Source organism: Mesoplodon mirus (genome assembly GCF_964341445.2).
Source record: "Mesoplodon mirus genome assembly, chromosome: 2".
NCBI lineage: Eukaryota > Metazoa > Chordata > Mammalia > Artiodactyla > Ziphiidae > Mesoplodon > Mesoplodon mirus.
The window spans coordinates 93,126,807-93,144,743 of NC_138977.1; the positions used below are offsets into that span (position 1 = coordinate 93,126,807).

Consider the following 17,937-nt stretch of genomic DNA (forward strand, 5'->3'; position numbering starts at 1 on the left):
GGCAAGCACCTGGGACCCTCACCTATGAGTCCTGAGCTAAATTTGGGACTGTCTACTTGCAGACCTCTTATTATGAGAGATCGTTTAACATCTTTCCTATTTACAACTTGATGTCATGTATTCTGTTACTTGCAGCTGAGTATACCTTGGATGGACTCCTGCTTTGTTTATTTATTTTCCATCTACCCCACTAAGCTCCAGAAGAGCAAGGAATGGACCTATTTTCTTCATTGCCATTTCCCAGTCCTAGAGCAGAGCCTGGCACAAAAATCAGCCCTTGAATAATATTTGTCAAATGAATGAATGCCCCCAAATCTTCATTGCTTCTCTACTTCCTTAGAATAAAATCCAAAGGATTACTCTGGCATTCAAGGCCCTTCATGAGCTGGTCCCACTCAGTTTACCTTTCCACCCTTATCTTTTACTTCCACAAATTATATAATTTCAGCAAACCGGACTGCTTCCTGTCCTCCCAAGCACCCCCTGTGGCTTACTGATCAGAGCTTTCATTCCAACATTCCTTCCACAGAATATGCATCTCCCCCTCCTCCACTTGGATACTTCCCTCTCACTCTTCAAGTTCCAGATCTTCCCCCATATCACTGTCTCTGATACTCTCCAGGTACAAATAACTTTTCTATATTTCCTTTCTCTTGTGCCATTTATCACTTTTAAACATTTATGATAATTATTTGGTGTACTCATCTCTATTAAATTATAAGCTTCTTGAGGATAGGAAATCCACCCTCCCAAGAAACAGATACCATGCTTTGCTCCAGTAGGTACCTAGTAAATTTCTCTTTGTGAGTAAAGAAATGAATAACATTAAATTAAGCCCATTTTAAAAATAATTTGGATGCAGGAATGGATGCTGACTCTCTTGAAAACAAAGGTCTGAATGAATTGCAGGAGGGGAAAGAAAGGAGGGAAAGAGACTTGTTGGAAGTGTCAGGAGAAAGCACGGGTGCTTTTTCTCTTGCCGATGACAGCAAAGTTCTTAATGGAAGATGATCCCAATCGATAGAGCCAGACAGATTTATGTAACGGAATCAAGCTGAAGTAGTGGTCTTCTTCTGCAGAGTGATGTGAAAGTGGAAAAGGTTACTAGACTAGGGAGACCAGGGGACTCCACAAGTGTATCTGCTGGTGTTCATAAATATGTTGCCCATCCACAAACCACAGGAGAGCTCCAGAGAGCAGCCTCCTTGAGCCTGGATGCTGGAGAGTGACAGCGGGGCTGATGCCGCTGCTGTATTTTGGCTGCCGCCGCTGCTGCCACCAGGCAGATACCGCAGTGAGGGGTCTGATCGCGCTGAGTGCTCTCAGGAGCCTGGGACTGGCTAGGAATGAGAAGTTGAAAGTGAGGGTTGGGAAGTGGGCAGGACTCACCGAGGAGCTGCAAACCAAAACAAGAAATCTAGGGAGCAGAAGGAGAGAGAGTGAGCTGGAGCCAAGACCTCAGGCCAAGTGGAACTGGAGGAAATGTCATCATTGGTAAAGGAGGACTTGGAGAAGAAACTGTTTAAGCCACTCTCGCAGAATCTGTACGAGTTTATTGAAATAGAGTTCTCGGTCCAGGACAGGTATTACCTCTGTGTGTCAGGTAATCTGTTCTTTCTGTTATCATTTCAAAACGTAAATAACCCCAAGATGCTTGGGTGATAGAAGGACATTTTTGGGTGTTTATTTTCCTATGCAATAACAGCAGATGTATCTTCTTGTGATAGAACTTAACTATGTGAAGATGAAGAATGTAGATTCTACAGAATTTTTTTAAGTGCTAAAATGGAAGACAAAAAAATATTGTATTAAGAATATTTTGGTTAATTGTTCAGAAATGAAACTGGGTATGTGCTTTTGCTGATTTGATTATTTAGTCTCCAGTCTTCTATTTAATTCACTTGCATGGCATGCAGTTTTCTTGTGTAAGAGCTTGTTTTAAAAAATTCAATGGAGAGATCTCTATATATTTTTAAACATATTGGAGAATTGAGTTATATAGCTCTACTTCCAACCAATCTGGACAACTAGGGTTCTCTCTTTTCATGCTAGGAAAGAAAAAAAAAAAGACCTTAGATTTTCTTCTGAGGCTTATTTAGACTTCCTGGTGGCTTATTTTGAGAAGAGAAATGATCTTTTAAAAATTCTTTCTCACAGTATGCTCGCAGAAACACTATTTTAATGATAGAAATTAGTTCATGAAGATGGAACTTTAAGGAAATGTTCTCTAAACTAATTAAAATATTTTCCCTCATATTTTAAAAATTCATGAAAATTGTCCAAAGGTAGGAATAAGCTTTTGCACTTAATTATGATTTACCTAACCTGTAATTTTTGTGCTGAATTTAGACAGAAATTCTTGTGCCATTATTGAATTTAATATAAGCATTTCCTTTTCCCAATCCATGCTTTTTAATAGTTTTCAGGGGCTTCGGAGGAAAGAGCTTAGAAACTCTAAGTTTTCATTGTAAACTTTGCTTTTTAAGGCACACAGTTCAGCTTTTTCAGAAAATTTGTTATAATTCCTTTCCTGATAATTTGCTTAGAAGAACTTTCAAAAGTTGTCAAGAGGGGGTACTATAAGGGAAGTAGAACATCTTTAAAGAAAGTGCTAAGAACTCTTTAAAATTCTGTAATTCCTAATAAGTATACGAATATTTACTTAATAATAAGAATATTAACATTTATCTAATACTTTACCTAGCATATTTTGCCAAATAAATAAAAAGTGTAAGGCTTAGCATATCAGCAAGTTACAAAACTTAAAATCAGTCCAGGAAAAAGAAAGAAATCAAATGGAAAAAGGTCAAATGAAACAATTTTAGAAACTGTATTATATTCAAACGATCAGATCACTATATCTCAAAGTATCTTGACTTAATATATTAGAGAATATGCTTATTCCAACATTAAAATATAATAATTTTATACCTATTATAATCCTACTTTATAAAGCTAATTACTCATCACATAACATTAGTGTATACGTGTTTTTTAAGAAACTTATAAAAAATAGAACAATCAATAATGCATATTTATTTACCAGGCATTATTTACATCTAATTTACCACATGTATCTTAATGCCCACCTCCAACTATATAATTAACTTGTTCTATCTGGCACGGGAAAAAAAAAAAAACACTCCTAGAATTAAATTTTTGGAAATGGATGTAATTTTTTCCCCAGTATCCTCAAGTTCTGAGAAAGACACTGTGGGCTGGGGTCACCTGCTGTCTGTTTTCATAAATGACATGAATCCTTTTAACCAGGATTGGAACAACAAGGGGTTGGCATTGTTAACATGTGTGAAGGCAACCTCTTTAGGGTTCAATGTTTTCACCTGGACAATGACCACATAAAGTAGGTGATCACTTTCATTAGTAAAATTCAATGATTCTGTCATGTTAGAAGCAAAGGAAAAACAAGGTTCTCTTAGATGTGAGAAAGAGAAGACAATATTGTGATATTCCAGGTAAAAGTTAACATTATAAGTCATGTTCATTCACCAACTTTATGACTCTTCTACATATCACATCCATCAACTTGAGAGCACTTTCCCCAAATGTGGTATCTCTTTATGACCATTTCAAATGCAATTAGACGGAACAGTAATTTAAAATAAAGTCAGTGTGATGCTTGCTAGTCCTAAATCTTTGACGCTTTACTCAGAAAATCTCCATTGATAGGAATCAAGCAGGCCATATCTCAACTGTTGAGGCAGGTAACTCCAGGTTTTGAATGCTGGTCACCTTCTGGGAGTAGGGAGACGTATAGTTATGATTTCCTCTTTATATCCTACAATCCAGCAGTTCTAAATTTGTGAGAATCAAGTCTAGAGTAGTTAAATCTCATCATGCATTTCTCAAATTTAAGAAGATATGTTTAAATAAGTTAAACTTTCTATTTATCCAATCAGAGTCTGTCTTTTGCAGGGGTCTCACAACCAGATGATTGTGATTTACTGTTGCCTTTATAACTTACTTTGTCAAGGTCAAAAAGCAGACGTCTTAAATTCTGTCTCCCTCTCTGAAGTTTGCTAGGATTTACGTTGGGGATTTCCTGGCACCTCTGTCTCCTCCCACATCAGGGTTTACATGGTCATTTCCCCTTGAAATTAGCTTCCCCTAGCCTAGAACATCATTATCCCTGGCTGTTAAAAGCGGCAACTTCTTAGGAAGGAGGGAGGAGCTCTATAAAGTACTGAAAAAGAAAGGGACAAGTCAGTTGTGCAGTGATGAGAATGCAAATGAGTTAAAGAAATTCTGAAGGACTTGAAATCGCATGTAAAGTGATTATGGCTGATTGGATGGGAAGTAGCAGGGCATGGTGGAATGGACCTTGGAAGGCTAGGAGTCCGACACAGCTGGTGTGAAACATGACTCTGCTTTGCCCACCTGCCAGCTGTGATATATGGGGCAACGTTCTGGCCTCGGTGTTGACCTCTCTGAACCAGAAATAATAACATTTACATCTACACATAGTGCTCTCCTCTTAAATCCTAACTGGTGGGGAAAATGATAAATTCTATTCCAAATAGGACTAGAATTTTATTCCAAATTGGAAGGTGGGGTTATATTGTTAAAATTACAGAAAAGAATGTATGTACTGTGAAAACATATGCTGAAATATTTATGTATAAATAGTATATGTGGTAAATAAATATTTATAATAAAAATAAATATACAGTAAACATATGGAAGTATGTATATTTATATTTTATAAATAAAAATTGTATACATATTCAGATACAGATTTAAGTATTCACATATATTTAGAAAAACATTCTCCATTCACAGGTAATTAATTTGAAAATAAATGGCATTTGCTAGAATTATGAAGATAGTAGGCATAAATTCTCCATACCTATTACATGTTGATGCCAAAAAAGAACTTCTCTGTGAACCGGAGAATTGAATAATTTTGTGAAATCATTTATACTGTTCACAGTAATAAGAGTGTTAAATAAGTTAACAAGAAAAGGAAACAAAATACTAGAGACTGGGGGGCTTATAAACAACAAACATTTATTTCTCACAGTTCTGGAGGCTGGGAAGTCCAAGAACATGGTGCCTGCAGATTCGGTGTCTGGTGGGGATCTGCATCTTCATAGACCACCTTTTTCTCCCTCTAACGTTGCAGGGTGGAAAGGGCAAGGGAGCTCTCTGGGGTCTTTTTATAGGGACACTAATCCCATTCATGAGGCCTCTGCCCTCATGTCCTAATCACCTCTGAAAGACCCCCACCTCCTACTACCATAACCTTGGGGGTTAGGATTTCAACATAGGAATTGAGGGGAAGGAGGGACAAACATTAAATCTAGAGTATCCAGTATTGCCCCCAAATCGATTTGATTAAAATATTTCTAGAAAAATTATTTGAAAGTTACTTTTTTGATGAAATCAGTAATAGCATTCTCAACAACCCCAAGACATCACCAATACATTGAAACATTTTCACTGAGGCTTCTTGTCTTTGATATCTCATGGTAGTTTTTCCCTATTACTTAATTTCAATGATGAAAACAATTATGTAACACTGGGATTGTAAAATGACAGTGGTTTATGTATTTAAAGTTTTTCTGTGCAGTTTACTCGTGAGCTACTATTTTTCCTGCTCTGCCAAATTATATTGGTTCACTTGGCCAATCTTCTTTCCACTTAGCCTCATGAATAATAGTGACTATTTCACCGTGATAATAAAGGCAGTTATTAACAACGTTTATTTTGAAATTAAAAGTGAAGATAAGTTGTTATCGTGAAGTTAAGATGGTTGTTCTGAAAATGCTAACTAAAATAGTGAAACTGGAGCAGGTTCATTCTGAAAGTCCCTGGGTCTATAGATATCACTAAATCTTAATTAGATAGCGGCACATCTGATGTTACGGAAACCATCTCTGTTAACATTTTGACTATATAAACATTTCTGTTTTAAGACAATGAGATGTTTCCACTTTGCCACTGCCTTAATGTGAATACGGCCATTTAATTTTAGCTAGCAGCAGAACTCAAGTATGGAACTTAGGGATCGGGTCCACTTCAGCCTGCGCAGACTTTTACTCTTGGCTAAAGACAGCTCTTGGAACCTCCTTGGCTACAGAGGAGACTATTTTGCCAAATTAAGGAGGTTGTACCATCTCTGTGCTGCATCACTGTATCAAAAGGTTAACTTTTAAAGCGTGCATTTTATTTTCTTAGTTTTTTATTAGTGGGACAGTGACCGTTAATGTAAGAAAACTTGATGACTGGTAGGTCCTACCTTCTTAACATCTCTTTCTTCATTCCCTCCCTCCCACCCATCCTTTACAGAACTGCCCGAGAAAACTTTCTAAAATGTAAAGCTCAGCCTGGCCATTCACTTACAGTCCTTCAGCGACAACACACCTCACCCTCACCAATCTCCCCAAAAACAGAGCTTTCAGGATAATATTTGAACTCCTTAGCATAGCATTCTAGACCATTCAGGCACCAGCTCCTGCCTACCCTGCTTGCTACCACCTATTCACCCCTACCCTTCATGCCAGCAATACTAAATGCCTGTAAGGACTCAAAAGATTCAAGTATTTTACGCTTTTGTACACATGCTGTTCCAGAACTCCCTTTACCCCTTTCTTCATTCTGCTAACTCCCATGGTCCTTTACAACTCAGATAACCTCCTTCAAGAAGCTCTCTCTGACCCCTAGTGGGATGAAGATGTCCCTTCTCCATGTTCCTATAAGACCCTGTCCATGCCTCATTCACAGCACTTGATCGTGTGTTTTCTCTCTGAAACCTCACTCTCTGGAATTTCAGCAAGAGCAGGAATGGTGCCATAGGGGAATGCACTTTTTCAATGCCTAGCCCAGGGCTTTGTACAAAAGGGGCACTCAAATACTTATCAAATTAACGAAACAAATCAGTAGGTCTACAGTCAATTAGCTGGTTATCATAACATGTAGATGAGGCAGTGGAATTTGCTTCAAATGATATTTTTATACAGTATCCAGTTATTTCTCCCCATCCCCATCCTCTCCCACATCCTAAGTCGCCAGTGAGATAGCTAGTCAGAACAAGAACATTATTATTTGGTTCTGAGGTAGAGCCTTTGTCTGGACAATTACCTCCTAGTGGAAGGAACTGCCTCCAAAATCTTGTCCTTAGTTAAGTATGACAGACATGCTTCCACTTCAACACACCAGCCTAATGGCTTCTTTTCTCTTTTCCTTTCCTCTTCCCGAAGCTAACATCTAGACCAGTGGAAGTGGACCTTTTTTAGGGTTGGAGAAGTGTACACGGGCAGAAACCCATCAAATTTTGCAGTTTCAGGAGACTCACAGTCTCTGAGCCAGTTTTCTTACCCAGGGTTAAGATCTTCCACACTAGGTCCCCTCCAGGACATGCCCCTCAATCACTCCTTTTGTCCTCAAAATATGCAATCACTCCTCTTCCAAATTCTTGGAATATGTGATCTAAATCATAGCCTTTATTCTCTTATCTCTCTTTCTAAACCCTACCTAACATAAGAACTGGTGCATAGTATGCACTCAGTATAGTTAGTCCATGAAGGAGCCCTCTACAAGCTGTTTTATGCCCTCCCCATTCTAGAGAAACTGCCCTCAGGGAAGAAATCAATGATCTTCCCCAAGTCAGATTCAATGCCAGGACTGAACAAAGTTACCCAACAAAGTAACTTCATGGGATTGTCTCCAGCTCTTGAAATTCTCTGTCCTCTTGATTTCCATAGCATTGCACTGTTGGGCTTGTCTCTTTTCTGCTGGCCCCTTCTTAGACCTCTCTGCTGGCACCTTTTTTTTCTCTACTCTGTTTCACCTCTTTCCTCTGCTCTTTTCCCTATAAACCTAGTTTTGGAAACCTGTCCACACGGAAAAATCCCAAGTCTGTATCTTCATTCCTAAACTATAAACTTCCATCATCTCCTTCTCTTCTGAGATAGTTTATGGAGCTCATCTGTACATCAAAGACTAAATTCACTATTCCACCCAACCATGCTTATGTATTTGGTTTCCATCCAGTGTTGTGAATGCCTCATTTAAAATCTAACTTAGATTTACCACTTCTATTTCCATTGCCTACATCCTATGCCTAGATTCCAACAACAGCCTCATAAAGAAAACAGAACAAAAACGGAAACAATTACTATAAACCAGGCACTATCCTAAGTCATTTATATACTTTAATCTTTATACCCTATGGGTTTGTATCACTCTGATGTCCAGTTTACAACATGAGAAAACTGAAGTTTAATCTCTCTAGAGATTAAATAATGAGATTACAGACCACACTGTAAGAAGTGGTGTCATGATTTGAATCCGGAATGTTTAATTCCAGAGCCCACTAAGACACACTACCTCTTCTAGGGACCTCCAGTTCTTCTTTCTTTTCTTCTTCAGTGTATCCTGGGCATCACTGATTCCAGAAAACTACTCCTTCAACAGGGCACCACTGTATTAGTCTCTTGTTCAAGGAGGAAAGAGACTTACTGAATATGTATTACAGTATGAGCTTTCACTGAACTGACATAGTGCCCTCTCCTTAGATTTGTCAACCTGCTCAGACTCCCTTCTCTGGGAGACTGAGTTCAGCTCCATCATGAAGTCTAAGCTCAACTGGTTGCCTTAATTTCAGTATCACCTGCACTTACAGAGGATAACTACTCCCTTCACCAGTCCCAACTCTGGAGCCCTCACTGTCCAGGCCAGATTCCAATCCCTCCCATCAGAGGGGGATTGAGACACCATGAGTCCACAGTGGTTTCTGTCACTTTTCAAAACATTTTCACAATCTGGTTAACCTTGTTGTCAACCATATCCTAACACCAATCAATCTATACAATCCACTGTCTCTAATCCTACGTGGTGAAGTTCAGGGTCTATTGTCTACTCATTTTGTCATACTGTCTTTCACCTAGAAATGCCGTCAGTATCATCCTTGCCTTTACTAATTTTAAAGCTCTATCTCCAATTCTATTTCTTCCATAATTATTTCCTTTACTATTCGAATCCTCTCCCTTCTTAGAACTTCTGTTGAACATATAGTCTGTTCCATATTGCTTATCTATCACTATGATTATATTGTAATATATTGTTTTAATCTTCTTAACTAAGAGGTCATGCCAAAGTGATGCTTTCCAGAACCAGAAGAGAGTCTTCCCCAAAGACAAATTCCAGTCTCATTCTTAGAAGACAGAACCAGCTTGTAACTCTCCAAGTGACATTATCCATCTTGAAAGTTTAAGATATTCAATTCCCACTGCCACCTCTTTATAGTATACCTGTATACCTTCATATTATATATTTTATGGGACACATGTGTGTTAGCCTTGTCTCTTCAACAAAACCATAAGTTTCCAGAGGGCAGGAACCATGTCTCATACTTGTACCCCCTGTGGCATTTGTAATAGTTCTATCAGGCAAATAGTGGGTACCCAGTAAATACTCCCTTGGGAACTCATTGATAACTTTCAGTCCAGGAACTCTAACATCAAATGTTGATTCTTCTAATGTGTTCATATGAGACCAAACACAATGATTTTAAGACCAGGAAATTATTTCCCTCATGTTGTTCACATAAAATAAGCAATGATTTTCCCATACCTTTCAAAGTATAGTACTAAAGTTTTTTGTCTTGATGGCACATTTTGAATGCTAGGATTTTGGATACATACTACAGAGGATTAAAAATCTCAAATGATACCAAATAGGTCAGTAGTTGCTGTTTTGCAAGCACTCTTACATCAAAAATCTCACAGCAACTTTAAAAAAAAGTGTGCACAAGTATTTGCATGGTCAGTCTTCAACAGTGGGTTGCTGTGTGAGCAGAACCATTTACTTTCCTGTGCTCATTTTCTTATATTGTCATCAATTAAAATTCCAACTTGTTCTGGTAAACACTTTGGCACTGACTGTATGCTCACACTAAGCCTCCTATTTCCTGCCCTGAGATGAACTCTATCCTCCACCACAAAGCTCAGAGCTGAAAGCACAGAGCTCGGTGTTCTATCTGACAGACATTACCGCGGCTGTATGTGACCACAATTGCAGCAAAAATAAAGTTAACACACTGAGGAAATTTGAGGGCATACTCATGAAGCTTCAGATACCTCAGGGTTCATAACTGGGGTGCAGATACAATGTACGTTCAAGCTTATTATAGGAAAAGGAGATTCATAAATACTGAAAAGTATGACGATGAATAATTTATTATCTTCTAAGAGTCTATGTAAATGAAGTGTTTTTCTGTCCTACAGTGACCAAAAATGAAGAAGTAAAAATAATTATGGTGAAACACTACAGAATAGGTTTAGATGAAAAATATGAAGTAACCAAAAAGTGGTCTTTGAACGATCTGCGGATGATCGATGGAAAAGAAGCAGATACAGTAAGTGTTATGTTTTGTAAGGGAGATGTGGGATCAATATGCTGGAGACCTTTATGGTTAATATCTTACTTCATATATTTTTGGCATGTACTGAGTGTTAAAATGACATATTATTCTTAAGTGGTACAGTTTAATCTACTGGGATGATCTACTGGTTTATTTGTTCTGTTTTTATGAGTTTAAATTTGAATTTTGTCAATTAGATTTAAAGCATCTTTTCTAAGGTCTTTTTAACAGGTTAAACACAATCTTCCAGTCAGTTCTGAAACTTTAAATATCTGATGCTTCCACCACCACTCTCTCCCCAGCCCAGTTTCCTCCATAAGTTGTGGAGATTCCTTCCCTCATCTTCTTCAGATTTTACTGTCAGTTAGCTGCTTGATCCTCTGGAAGGATCAATAACCCTTGGAAATCCTACAACCTCAGTGTTGAAAGTGGGGAAAGGGTGTGTACTTTAATCTCTTGTATGACCACTTGAAAGTGGTTTTCCCAGTCTCTCCTTGAACTCTTCTACTGATGGAGAACTCATTACCACATGAGTAAATCCATTCTATTTCCAAATTAACATCCTTTATTTTTACATGTCCCACTTATGTTTAACTAAAATCTCCTTCACTATAACATTCACCCATCAGTCCTAGCTTTGTCATTTGAACCAACCAGAATAAACCCAATCCTCCTTTCACATAGCAGCCTTTCCAATGTTTGAAGACACTAATAATCTTCCCTCAAGTTTTCTCTTTTCTGGGTTAAATGTAACCATTCCATTCTTTAAATAATGCTCATATGACGATCAAATAAGATAACAGGACAGGATTATACAAACACTAAGAGGTCATAACGCTGTTGTTATTTTCTCCCATGACATTGCTGCAACACCCTTCACTATGCAATTTCTTCTCCTCTGGAATGTTTCAGTTTTTCCAGAATTAAATACAATACTTTAGAATTAGCATGACCAGTTTGTATTTCCTTTGATCTGGATACTTATTTCTAGTAAACACTCAACTGAGACCTCAGGTCTTTTGGGCATGAATTGCCATTTAACCTGATCTGCCGTACCTTCTACGTACATGGAATAAAATCTAAATAAAAGCCCTTCATGATCTGGCTTCTTTATATCTGGTCATTTCCCCTAAAACTTTATACAGCAAAAGTGTTTTAATACTCTCGGGGCTTAGAAAGCTCAGTCACCTCCATCCCTCACCCCATTCTCAGATTGCCTATGGAGTAAAGTCCTACTCATGTCCCCCTGCCCTATAACCCCATTGCACAGTGGATGTAAATAATCCAACAAACTGCAACTGTTGACTTACTCTGTCTCCCCTCTGGATAAAAAACTGTAACCATTCCTTTTCATCTTTTATCGTAGCCTTCTGCCTGGCAGTTATCAGGGACTCAATAAATATTTCTGTTATTGTTGGATGAATTAGAATTTAAGCTCATTTATTCTTAAACTGATTAAATGCCATATTCTTAGGTTGGCCCATTGTTCCCACCTATCAAATCTTCTAATATCTTGATTTTTTAATATTCACTGTAGTATGATGTAGATTTAATGCGCACAGCATTTAGGACTTCATTCAAGTCAATAACAAAACTGATGAAGCAGGCAGGGCTAAGTGCACACCTCTAGGTAATTGATAGGCTATCATTACTACTACTATTATTACCACTACTAGCAGCACTGCTACCTGCTACCATCTCACACCCAGTAAACTCTTACCAGATGACAGGAACCACAAAAAGCTCTTTCCCTATATAACTTCACATAATTGTCACAAAAATCCCATGAATTAGATTCTATCATTATTCCTGATTTACAGATGAGGAAAATGAGACATAAAGAGATTAACTGACTTGCCTAAGGTCAAATAACTACTCTAGAGATGGAACTAGACTTTACCTCCAAATCTATCAATTTGTCTTCTTTGGACTGGTTGTTTATCATCTCTACAAATTTTTTTATTCAGTCATTCACTGAGAATTTATGGTATACCAGGCTCTGCTAGGCTCTGAGGATACAGTGTTAAGTTAGATGGACATAAGCTCTTAATTCTGCCACTTAATTCTGCCTTATTAATTATCTAGTCTGAATATCTAAATTTTCCCCTTAAGATCTTTACTGAAATCAATATATGTTATCTGCTATTATCTTATCACCTAGGAACCCTATTTTTAAAATTTGGTGTGTTTGGCATGACTTCTTGGTGAAGGCATGCTGGAAATCATTGCTTTCTTTCCTAAGTAATCATATAGCATTTTTCTGACATTATATTCTACCTAAATGTTCAACACTTAGGAAATAGTTAAATATATTTTTTCATGTCAATATGCTGAAACATTACATGGTCATTAAAAGTCATGTTTCCAAAAGAATACCTCAGAACACAATTGTTCACCATTTAATAAGTTTTTTAAAAGTCAGCTGAATACAAAACTTTTCTATAATATTATCTCATTTTACATATTTAATTTATCATAGTACTGAAAATTGAAAGCTGAACCTTAAATTTTAATACAAAAAAATGTATGTGGGTATGTAAATGTATATATGAAACTAACCAGTACTTTAACAATAATTATCTCTGTATCATAGGAGTACAAATTTTTAAAGTATTTTCTTCTATATACTTTTAGGTAGTTGCCAAAATTTCTATACTGCATTGAATTTTATCACAAGTCAGTGTCAAGTTGACTAATCTGTAGTTTCAAGAATTAATCATGCCCACCTCTTTTTTTGACCATTTTCTTATTTTTTTCTCAAGTCCTCAAGTGAATATACAATTTATTTAACATTCAAACTTCATTAAGACATGTGCAATATGTCAATTTTATTGGGGGTTTAACCCTATCTAGGATGATTACTTGCTGGGGCTTAGCAACAGGGTCCAAATTAGCCCTAATTAAATACTTTATTGAATAAATATAATACCAAACAAAATGCATTCAAATGCTTTCTAAAAATAATCAATTTTAAAGGCCTTTCTATTCAGGCTAATGACAAACACAATAAAGGTAGATATGCTAGTTTAACACAATTGGCTGATTTTATACAGCCAATTATACAGCACTTATATCTTTTAGTCTGCAAGTATATTATTAAATGATAGAGAACATCTAATACAACTATTTCTACAGAACTAGGAAATAAATTTCTAAGAAAGAAAGATTTTACAGACCCCATCTTTTATACCCACCCCAAGAGTAATACCCCAAATGTTACTAATGTCATAATTATTTTCTATAAGCTTGGTCAGTGCCCGGGGATCAAGCCTGTCAGCTTAGATTCATTGGAAGCAGCTAGCTCTGCTCTATTTTCTCCTCACCTTTCTGGCCTTTAATTCCATCTCTATGTTGTTAATTATTCCCTTTCCCATTTAAAGATTGTTATCTTTCATAGTGAGCTAGATACAAAAGGGAAATTGAGTATTTCTATTTTTCTGATCACTTTAGGGTCTAAAATATTAAATTCCCAGAAGAAAACCTAAAATATCCAAAGAGTAGTTCTTTTAAATATTTCTTTTCTGTGGTTGAAGTAAAAATATCTCAGTTGTTCTGGGAATTTCCACTTGTCCTCCCTTTTGTAATTGAATCCCCAGGAGTCAGCATATATTATATTTTTCTCGACAGCAATGATACAGTTTTAAATAGAGCTATTTCAAGCCAAAAGTTGTCAACCTTAAAATGGAATGGAATTGAAATTGAAGTCAATTTATAAAGCAGAAATCAGAATGACTGGGGATTTGGAGACTGACGTGGTGCAACAGAAGAGAGAATGATGTAGCAGGAAATGGGGTTGGGCTGAGTGAGAGCTTAGTCCTTGTCTTGGCTCTGCCAATAACTACATGTGTGACCTGGGCTTCACCCCTCTGGAAACTATTATTCACTATTACATTACATTATATTACATTATAGTTAATCTACTATAAACAAGGGATTACTGAATGAACTATGAGATTCCCTTTTAGCTCTATCAAAAGAAAGAAAGAGAGAGGAAGGGGGAGACAGAGGGAGAGAGGAAGGAAGGAAGGAAGGGAGGGAGGGCAGGAGGGAGGAAGGAAGGAAGGGACAGATGGATGAACTTGTATTCTATGTTCATGCCTGCTTAGGCTTCAATTATCAGGCTAATGGAAAAACTTAATCCTCTCCAAGTATCTCAAAAGAACAAAGGATATTTTCTACATGATAAGGAGTAAATGTTTCTCTGAGGAAACTACATAAGGAGTATGATTAGTATCTGGTGATGGAATGGGTGTGATTTCCTTTCATTGAGATTCTCTAAAGAACTGTCCTTCAATCTGCAATCATGACAGCTAGGAAACATTTTGCAAGGTGTGACTAGAGAACACTGTACTTAAAATCACATCACCCTTGTACATTCTTTTTTTTAAAGTATTGTTTTTTAAAAATTTTAATAGCATAAAGCAAGGTGATATTAACACCAGTATCACAATCTTTGGGGACAGATTTGGGAAAAGGAATTATCATTCATTAAGCTCCATACTAGTATCAAAGTTTAAATGATTAATCTCATACAAACTTCATAGCAACCCTATCTAAAAAGTGAAGGCCAAATATAATAAGTGCCCTGCCCATGGTTACATCAGAGTCAAAATGGTTGGTTAACTCCAAAACCCTTGTTCTTTTTCCTGTCTCCTCTAAGAATTTTCCTATTTGAAAAAGAAATTGCAAATACATAAGTTCTTATATACAAACTTTACACACTGCATGGTAACAAGTCATTAATACTTTTGCTTGGTCTGGTCTCTCTTTACCTCTTTATCATTTAGGGCAATGTTTACCTCCACTTCTCTTTTTATAGGATGACTTCAGATCAACACACATTTGTTGAGAACTTAGAAGTTGCTGTGGATACACAAAAGATAAATAACTGAAAACCTCTGCCCTCAAAGAGAGTTAGGAGTTAGGCAGATAATGAATGCAAAAGCATTTTGTAAACTGAAAAGCACTTTATAAATGCAAGGCATAGTTGTTACTGCTATTAGTAACAGTAGCAATGATTATTATTTTAACATGTAGGACCTAGATTAGGTTTGATGCCTACTTTTCCCTGAAACATCTCCACTAGAAGTATACAGCCTAGAGCAATCCAGTGAGTCAGTCTTTAGTAAATTGTCAGTTTCAGTCAAATGATTTAATGATCCTTGCTATTAACTTTAAAAGTAATTCCTTGCTATTAACTTCAAAGCCAGCAAGTTGGTGATCTGTTGTATGCCAAAGGCTGATTAGCCATTCTGTATTTCCCCCTTCTACTATTGAAATAGCACAAGGGACCAACCTCCTAGTAGAGAAAAGGAGAAACCTTTTCTCTCCTGTGGAAGCCTATAATTGGGTTTATTCTTTTCTTCCATCCCCATCCATCCTCTCAAATTCACTACCCTGGGAAGACTTGGTAACTGCGCATTTTGACACATATTTATTTGCATAATTGAAAAATCACAGATGCTTCAAAAATAATCTTTCTTATTGTTGTTCTTTTTAGAAGCAACATGTTTGAAACAGGTAGTTTTGGAAAGCTCATTTGTAGATTTTGGGAAAACGTTTGATACTGATACTTTACAATCAATACAACAATCAATATGAGAGAATCCAGGAAATCTAGCTACTTTCCTGGCTACAAACAAAATCATGTCTCTCTTTTTCTTCTAGGACAATCCATTTTTTGATCTGCACTTCAAGAAAGTGTACAGTTTGGAAGCATATAGTTGTGCTTCCAAATATGCCTTTGTTCGAACTCTAAACAAGCTGAATCATGCATACCTTAAGAAGAACTTACGGATTGTGAACTTTGATTCTACTTACATTAATGATGATTCCATTTGGTCCTCCAACAACAAGGATTGCTTGGTCCTTATGAGAATATGCTTTTATGCTTTCAATCTAGTGTGCTTGTCCCTGTGTCCCCTGCCACTCTGAATATGTATACCATGTTCCTTCATCAGTGTTCTATGAAAATGGTTCCCTAAGTAAATATTGATAGTCATGATTTTGTTTTTTCCCTTTATCAGTGACTCCTATTCATATGAAAATAAAGTGATGCTTTGTGAATTGCAGTGAAATGTGTTTTGATGCATTCATTCAATATTCTGTACTTTTGCCTATGTGTTCTTTCGTAACTTTGGAAGGAGTTGGATTGTTTTGACTCAACTAGTATTCTACTAAGGGGTATCAAAAATTATCTTGAAAGGTCTAAATAAGTGGAAATACATCCTGTTTTCACGGACAGGAAGATTTAATATTGTCAAGATGTCAGTACTACCCAAAGTGATCTGCAGATCAATATAATCCCTATCAAAATTCCAATGGCTTTTTTTGTAGGAATGGAAAAGTCAATAGTCAAATTCATATGGAGCTGCAAGGGACCCCACATAGACAAACGATCTTGAAAAAGAAGTACAAAGTTGGAGGACTCACACCTCCCAATTTCAAAACTTACTACAAAGGTATAGTGATCAAAGCAGTATAGTACTGGCATAAAGATAGACATACAGATGAATGGAATAGAATTGAGAGTTCAGAAATAAACTCATATATCTATGGTCAACTGATTTTTGGAAAGGATGCCAAGTTCATTCAAAGGAGAAAAAATAATCTCTTCAACAGATAGTGCTGGGACAACTGGATATCTACACGCAAAAGAAAGAAACTGGACCCCTTTCTTACAGCATACACAAATATCCTTAAAATGGATTAAAGATGTGAATGTAAAACCTGAAAGCATTAAACTCCTAGAAGAAAACATAGGGGTAAATCTTCAGAACCTTATATTTGGCAATGGATTTTTATGACATCAAAAGGAAGAGCAACAAAAGAAAAATTAGGTAAATTGGACTTCAACAGAGTTACTTTTGCATTAAAGAACATTATCAAGAAAGTGAAAAACAAACCTACAGAATGAAAGAAAACATTTGCAAATTGTATATCTGATAAAGGTTTAATGTAAAGAACTCCTACAACTCAGTAACAAAAAGACAAACACCTAATTCAAAGATAGACAAGAAACTTGAATAGACATCTATACAAAGTATACAAGAAAAGAAACTCAGCATCAGTAGTCATTAGGGAAATGCAAATCAAAACCAAATTGTAACCCCCTTCACATCTACTAGGATGGCTATTTTTAAAAAACACTGAAAACAAGAAGTGTTGGCAAAGATGTGGAGAAATTGAAACCCTCATACATTGCTTATGGGAATGTAAAATGGTATAGCCATGGTGGAAAACAATTTGACTTGTCCTCAAAAAGCTAAACATGGAATTACCAAACAACCCAGCAATTTCACTCCTAGGTATATACCCAGAGGAATTGAAAGCAAGGAGTTGAATAGATGTTTGTACACCAATATTCATTGCAGCATTATTCCCAGCAGCTGAAAGATGGAAACAATGCAAGTGTCCATTGACAGATGAATGGATATACAAAATGTGATATATCCATACAGTGGAATATTATTCTGCCATAAAAAGCAACGAAGTTCTGATACATGCTACAACATGGATGAACATCGAAAATACGTGAAGTAAAATAAACCAGATAC

At 36.7% G+C, this 17,937-nt stretch overlaps 1 protein-coding gene across 1 annotated transcript; it reads left to right on the forward strand.

Annotated features, from left to right (window-relative positions):
- Positions 1 to 1,482: 1,482 nt before the first annotated feature.
- EXOC1L (exocyst complex component 1 like) lies at positions 1,483 to 16,315 on the forward strand (the record flags this gene model as incomplete). The annotated part of the gene is made up of 3 exons (XM_082611097.1): positions 1,483 to 1,603; positions 10,245 to 10,375; positions 16,049 to 16,315. 3 exons carry the CDS (start codon positions 1,483 to 1,485, stop codon positions 16,313 to 16,315), a joined length of 519 nt encoding a protein of 172 aa, XP_082467223.1.
- Positions 16,316 to 17,937: the final 1,622 nt, after the last annotated feature.